Here is a 7,809-nt window from a genome sequence, read left to right as displayed (position 1 = left end):
AAAAATGATGTTTCTTGAACACAGCAATCATCCTGGTTGTCCTCTCCTCTTCACACTCTTTTATGTACCAAGCATGAAGAGCAAGACACCTAGGTCCTGCCTTTTTAAGCTCTATTTCTAATAGGAATTGCTCTCTAAATATGAACTTGGCGTTAGCCCTGTTCCATACAGAACCCCCAGGGTCACTCTTAGATGATTTGGTGGGTTTCTCCACCTTCTGTTGTTGCTCTAGTTTGCAATCACTCTTGACTATTGTACGCTGTTTTGGTTGGTTAGCTGGAGCAGTTGCGGACTTAGCCTTCTTCGGCTTTGTCGGTGGGTCAGCTAGAGCAGTTGTGGACTTAGGCTGCTCCGGCGCTGTATCAGTCTCCTTTGAAGCACTCTTTTCTATAGTAGTGCCACTCTTCAACTTGTCAACAGTTGCACTCTTAGAGGCACTACTCTTTGCCTTCTCATCGCCTATCACAAAGTCCTTTAGATTGATTTTATAGCTCACAGACAGTGGAGGTCTTGATAACTTTGGAGAAGAGAGCACCTTTGATACCACAATCTGACCTCTCCTCCACTGGACCCTCTTATATAGAGCCTGTCCAAGAGTTCTTATCTCAGGACTTGGGGGCAGACTCAGCGGTCTGTCCTCATATTCCGGATGTACATAGTCAATATGTACAATGGCATAATGTTTCATTACTGGTTGTGAACATAGCCCAGTTTGTGCTGGGAACGTACAACGTCCTCCCCACGGACAGCGCCAACTATCGGTGCAGAAAGTGACCAATATGTAAATATTTGTAGTTTTGCCGTACGTTGTGATCGGATGTGGCCTAGCACTCAATGACATAGGGTCTATACTGGTTCAGGCAACGTGCCCTACGTCCAGTTTGAGTCGGTCGGTGACTTTATTCCTGAGCCCAGGTGCTCGAAGTTTGCAGTGGGGTTACAAACGAGAATGAGAAAGATGGGGGATACAAGAGGTCCGGTCGGACTCTGGTCTGAAGGGCCGAGAGCGATGGGAGCTCCGCTATGTGCTAAGTGTTCGGGCGTGTGCTCAAGGTTCGAACATGTTGGTTCTGTTGTTGTGTGTTGAATCGATCAGTGAACTCATCATCCTGTTGGGAGAGAGCGCATCCCCTTTTATAGATGAAGGGGACAGCCATACAAGTGAGAGAAAGAGAGTACGTATGCTACTAAGTCTTGTTGCCCACGCCGTCGGGTACAAGATGAAGGTAGGCGCCCATAACACTGTCTGTTGTCAGATGCATGTGGGAGGTTGTGTCGTCTTCTTCTGGTATGGCAGACGTCAGTGCCTGCCATACTGTTGATGCCTAGAGGCGTGCAAGGGTTTTACCGTGCTCGCCTGGTAGGGTAAATGCCAGCGCCTACAATACTGTTGATGCCCAGAGGCATGTGGGGGAGCCTTACCGTGTTTGTCTGGTATGAGAGTTGATGGTGCTAACAACACAATAGGGAAAATGTCAACGCCCGCAACACTGCTTGTCATCTGACATGCCAGGAAGGTTATAGAGTACAGTCCTATAGGTGTACAGGGTACGGTCCTCGGTATTGCAGTTGACTTAAGTGCCCTGCCTTACTTGCTCCATCCGTTTCCTAGTCCTCACCGAGCGGGCATCCCTGGTCGGTTGGTCCTAGTCGGCTCTGATTGCGCTAGTCAGAGAAGAGTTATAAACAGGGGTTCGACGCATCCCCGGTCGGAGACGCGGATTGGGATCGGAAGTGGTGTTTGGCCAGGCCTTTTGGTCGGAGTGGCCGTCCGGAGGCGGGCTAGAGTCGGAAGCGAGTGTTGTTCCTCCTTAGTGAGGCCATTCGGTCGGAGAGGTGGGCCGGAGTCAGAAGCGGACGCCATTCCTCCTCGGCCAGACCTTCCGGTCAGAGATTGGATCGCCCGTCTGGCCTGTCGTTTAGGTATTTTGGGCCGGTCCAGGAGTTACGCGTCGTTCGCAACGTCGTCTGCTAGGCCGAGCCTTTGTCGGGAAGCCGGTCCATGAGGGACCCCCATTTTATGTACCCGACAGAGAGGAACGTCGGCGGGTCGAGCTTAAGACTTACTCACCTACGCGGCGCGGCCATAAGGCCGCCCACCGCCACCCGCTGCAGCAGCGAGCCCCTCCGGCCTGCCGCCCACCACAGCAGCGTGCCCCACCAGCTGCCGCACGCCCGCCTACGTGCACGGAGCGCAAGTTCGCCCGTCGCCCGCCTACGGTCGCGCTGCGCAACTCTAGCCGCCGCCAGCCGCTCGCCAACTCCGCCCGCGCTCCTCAAAGCCGTGAAGAGCCACTGCCCACTATATTCCGTACGCGTCAAGTACCTCCCTCTGCCCGTTTGCACGTGCCAACGGCTAAGTACGCAGGCCAAGTGCTACAAACGCGCGTATGGAACACACGTCTGCCACAAAGTACAGACACGTATAGAGCAGGACGCGTCTGCTACAAGTAAGATTGCTCAAGACGCGTGTTGGAAACACGTGTCTGCAACAACAAACGTGTCTCCAATAAGAGATCTTACTACAGACGCGTGACACGTACATGCGTCCCTAGAGTTTGATCCCATTATCCGAGACTCGAAAATCACAACACGCGTTTGTAATAACTGCTGCAGATACAGACGCGTTTTATATACACGCGTCCGTATATTTATCGTAGACACGCGCGTCTGCAGTAAGCGCTTATTACAGACGCGTGTTGACCTCGCCGGACCAACAATCCCCGCCGATGACTTAGTACAAACGCGCGTGAGGAAAACGCGTCTGTAGTTGTACTACAGCAGACGCGCTTTACTAGTCGCGTCTGTGATGAGCTGGTGGATATATGGCTTTTTTTACATAGTGAGAACCACCGAGGGAGGATGTTGGGGCATGTATACCACATAGTGAGGAGCCATCTTGTAGCCATAGTTATTAGGACGGTACCAGGACGGTACCGGAGATTGAACTGGCGTAGGGATTGCAATAATAAGCGCAGCATCATCCTCCCAAAATATATCCCGAGCGGATCCGTAAGCTCAGACACCTTGGACAGCACCACCGCCCCTCTTGGTGTCCGAAGGCACCTGGTGATACCCCTGAGAATTTTTCTTTTCAATCATTTTTAATCAATATTTTAATAATAACTGCTCTAAAAATATTTTCAAATTTAACTTTTTTGGTCACACCAGTCCCGCTGATGCGACCAAACAACGCTGTCGTGACAATGCATATGGCGCGGCAACATCTAACATGTTGGATGGCGTTTTCGACGTGGAAAAGCTGTCGCGCCACTCCCGGTGGCGTGGTACTATTGTCTTGTCGCGCCACCGGGAGTAACGTGACAAGACTAAATTTTTGAAAAATCATAAATCTTAAATACGATGTCGGATGAAAATAATTTTTATATGAAAATTATAGATCTCGATGAGATCTATAACTTTCTAGTTTTGAGTGTTTTCATTTGAGGACGTTAAAATGCTTGGAAAAATAATATAAAATTTCAGCACTATAATAATCGCGTACCCGCGCTTGCCATATTTAAAAAATAATATCTTTTTTGTATAGTGTCAAATGAAAATATATTTTATATTAAAGTTGTAGCCTTTAATGGGATCTACAAGTTTATAGTTTTTAGTTTTCATATTTGAGGTCGTTAACATATTCTAATAACTAATATAAAGTTTTAGCAGTATATTAAGAAAAATCGTATATTTCTTATTTGATATAATATAAAACAACTTTTAAATAAAAGTTACATATCTCATTGAGAGCTCCATTTTTATATAAAAAGTACCTTCATTTGACACGATACAAAAACGATATTATTTTTCTAATGCAACAAGCGTCAGTACACGATTATTATGTTACTAAAATTTTATATTACTTTTTTGAGCATCTTAACGACTCTAAATGTTAAAACTCAAAATTACAAAGTTGTAGATCTCATCGAGAGCTACAACTTTCATGTACAAAGTATCTTCATTTGACAACATAAAGAAACGATATTATTTTTCTAATACGATAAATACTGGTACGTGATTATTATGTTTCTGAAATTTTATACTCCCTCCGTTCCTTAATATAAGCCATATAGTTTTTAGCACCAATATTAACACATGGTTTGGGGAAGGATGTGAGACCGAGGAAAAAAAGAAAAATCAGGCTATCTTCTTTCTCCCAATCAGATTGCTTTCTAAATCTAAGGGATTGGTTGGGGCATGTGCTATGTACGATGGGAAGGTTTCCAAACTAATCGGCGTGAGAGCTGATACGTACCTATATTTTAGAATTTTCTTTAGAAATCTATATGGCTTATATTAAGGAACAGAGGGAGTATTATTTTTTTTGAGCATCTTAACGACTCCAAATGTTAAAACTCAAAACTATAAAGTTGTATATTTTATTCAGAGTTACAACTTTCATGTAAAAAGTATCTTTATTTGACAACATACAGAAACGATATTATTTATCTAATACGACAAGTACTAGTACGCGGTTATTACGCTCTTGAAATTTTATATTATTTTTATGAGCATCTAAACTTTCTCAAATGAAAAAACTCAAAACTACAACATTGTAGATCTCATCGAGAGCTACAATTTTCATATAAATTTCATCTTCATCCAATGTCGTATCAAAGAGTTATGATTTTTCAAAGATTTGGTCTTGTCACGCCACTCCTAGTGGCGCGACAGAACAATACTGTTACGCCAGCGGGAGTGGCGTGACAGTGTTTTCCACGTCAGAAACACCATCTAACGTGGTGGATGTTGCCAAGCCATTGCATGTGGTGCGACAACGTTCGTCAGCGCCGCTGGTAAAAAAGGTTAGATCCGCAAAAAAAAATTAGGAGCGATTATTATTAAAATATTAGATAAAAAAGGATTAAAAATCCTGATACCTGCGTGTATCCACCGATCATCCCAGACTCTGATTTGCTGGCCATCACCTACCCTCCATATCATCCTTTGCTCCAAAGCTTTAAATTAAGACCTCTGACAATGCTTCTCCATGTATACAAAATTCTGTCTTTCTTCTGCCTTCAGTAAGTCTCCACTCGGCCAATATCTCGCCTTCAGAACGTCCAAACGCAGTGAGGCTGACTAGCAGGACGTCCAAGTAGATTTTACACTCGAAAAGCTCACGAACACCTTCCAAAAAGACCCAGAGAGGGGGGCAACATGGTTGCTCTAAGATAGCGAGGCCACCTAGAACGTCAACAAACCTCATCGAGAGATGCGTTGAACAACAAGGGGCTAAAAGAGCTAAAGTTCGGATAAAGAAGTACTAGATTGGGTTTTTTTTATAGATTGCGGTGGTTAACCTCAATTGGTCTTGATCTAGCCATATATAGAGGTCGGTGGTCTTATACCAATAGGAAACCTTTAAAAGACGCAATCTATATGTTTTCCATAAGATGGAAGGAGCTTGGATCAGATTTGGAAAAGTTTCAGACTCGACACGTGAAACCAGCCTAGACTGGTTTTTCCTGTTAATTACCAACCCATGAACAGTGCAGAAACTGGGCTGATTTTTTATGGAGTATGCAAACTTGGTCCAAACTCAACCAAATTTGATTCATTTCGTTTCTATACAATAATTACCTCCCAAATCCAAATATAACCTCATCTGACCTTTTCTGCCAACAATGGAATAATTCTTAATCCTAAAACATTTAAGTTTTTAGAGAAAGAGGTTTGACAACCAGCACCTCCCCGGGCAAAGGATCGGCGGTGTCCCAATGCATTTTTCAGAGAGCGCTTCCAGACGTCCATTGTAACCGCAAGTCTACCATGAGGGCGAACAGTAGTAGTACTACTTAGCTAGTGTGCCAAGATGCTTGCTACGACCGGCTGCATTGTGCGGCTCTTCAGGCACCACTAATACAAAGCAGTACGTCGCTTTCCACGGCGAAAGCCGAGAGGCACCATGCACCTACACTCATGCGCATGCCAAGACGATGCCCACGACCCAACCACCCAGAGAATTATAAAACCTCACTAAACCCAAAAGCTAAACCACTACTCGATCAAGTGCCCGCGCCCGTCCTAGTTTCCGAGGCATGGCGCCCCATCATAGCATGCGTATCGTCCTCCCCGTTCTGTGCCTCACCGTTGCCGTCACCGCCGCCCACGGCTTGAGGATTGACTTCCGAGCTGACCTTAACCACCCCTACACCGGCAGCTCGCTCTCTACGGACGACGTCATTATCCACGCCGCCCGCGCCAGCAAGGCCCGGGCGGCGAGGATCAATGCCAGGCTCGCCCGCGTCCTCGGCAACCTCTCGGCAGCCGACGTGCCCGTCGCCCCGCTCAGCGACCAGGGCCACTCGCTGACCGTGGGCATCGGCACGCCGCCGCAGCCGCGCACTCTCATCGTCGACACCGGCAGCGACCTCATCTGGACGCAGTGCAGGCTGTCCCGCTCCCGCCGCACGACGGCGAGCCGGCAGGGCGAGCCGCTCTACGAGCCCCGCAAGTCCTCCTCCTTCGCCTTTCTCCCCTGCAGCGACCGGCTGTGCCAGGAAGGCCGGTTCTTCGACAAGAACTGCACCAGGAACATGTGCATGTACGACGAGCTGTACGGCAGCGCCGAGGCGGACGGCGTCCTCGCGTCCGAGACCTTCACGTTCGGCGTGGACAGCAAGATCTCCCTCCCGCTCGGCTTCGGCTGCGGCGCGCTCTCAGCGGGGAGCCCCGTCGACGCCTCCGGTCTCATGGGCCTGAGTCCCGGGATCATGTCTCTCGTGTCGCAGCTGTCCGTGCCAAGGTTCTCCTACTGCCTCACTCCTTTCGCCGAGCGCAAGACCAGCCCGCTGCTGTTCGGTGCAATGGCCGACCTGCGAAAGTACAAGACGACGGGGACGGTCCAGACCACCTCCATATTGAGGAACCCGGGAATGGAGACCGCCTACTACTACGTGCCACTGGTGGAGCTGTCGCTTGGGACCAAGCGGCTGGACGTGCCGGCGACCAGCCTCGGGATAAAGCCGGACGGCAGCGGCGGCACGATCGTCGACTCGGGCAGCACGATGGCGTACCTCGTGGAGACGGCGTTCAGAGCCGTGAAGAAGGCCGTGCTGGAGACGGTGAGGCTCCCGGTGGTTAACAGGACCGAAGAGGACTATGACTATGAGCTGTGCTTCGCGCTGCCGAGCGGCGTGGCGATGGGGGCGGTGAAGACGCCGCCGCTCGTGCTGCACTTCGACGGCGGCGCAGCGATGGTGCTGCCGCGGGACAACTACTTCCAGTGATGAGGACATCGCCAAGATGGAGTCGAGGACGACTCCAATTCGAGAAGGGGAGGATGATGAGGACATCGCCACGCTGGACACACCGACGCCATGGTTTTCCCCAAGTTGCAATTCGTTTCCAACTCAGCTGCCACGTCGTTCTCGGATTCAGCAGACACGTCGTCGCTGTTTCGGTCATAACTTCCTCATACGACATCGAAACGGGCCGTTCTTGGATGCGTTGGAAAGGGGACGACGACGCCGTCGTTTTGGATCTGGTCCCAGCTCCAGAAGGTCCATGGATCATTCTGTGTGACCACGGCTAGGTGCTGCGTCACCTATTTGGGCCAACTTGGCCATGTATCGTGTCGGGCCTTAAGCCCAAGTTGTGGGCGCCCAACCCCTGGCCGTCCCCAACCCTAGGTCGACTCTTAGACTATAAACATAGCCGCCGCCGCTGCTACACAATTGGGTTTTGTTTAGAGTTTAGTTTTCCATCGAGGAACTGAATCGTTTATTGTAACTGTGGTGACAAATCCTTTTACAGTGATCCAGGGCCCCCGTTCTTGATCTCCTCCACTGTGTCGATTAGTCC

General features: G+C 49.0%; 1 protein-coding gene across 1 annotated transcript; it reads left to right on the top strand.

Moving 5' to 3' along the window:
* The first annotated feature begins 6,044 nt into the window (after positions 1 to 6,044).
* Positions 6,045 to 7,235, top strand: LOC136499969 (aspartic proteinase nepenthesin-1-like). Its single transcript, XM_066495439.1, has one exon. The coding sequence runs from the start codon at positions 6,045 to 6,047 to the stop codon at positions 7,233 to 7,235; it is 1,191 nt and encodes a 396-aa protein (XP_066351536.1).
* The last annotated feature ends 574 nt before the right edge of the window (positions 7,236 to 7,809 follow it).

This window comes from Miscanthus floridulus, chromosome 13 (genome assembly GCF_019320115.1).
Source record: "Miscanthus floridulus cultivar M001 chromosome 13, ASM1932011v1, whole genome shotgun sequence".
NCBI classification, from domain to species: Eukaryota; Viridiplantae; Streptophyta; class Magnoliopsida; order Poales; family Poaceae; genus Miscanthus; species Miscanthus floridulus.
This window is presented reverse-complemented; position numbering and strand designations above follow the sequence as displayed.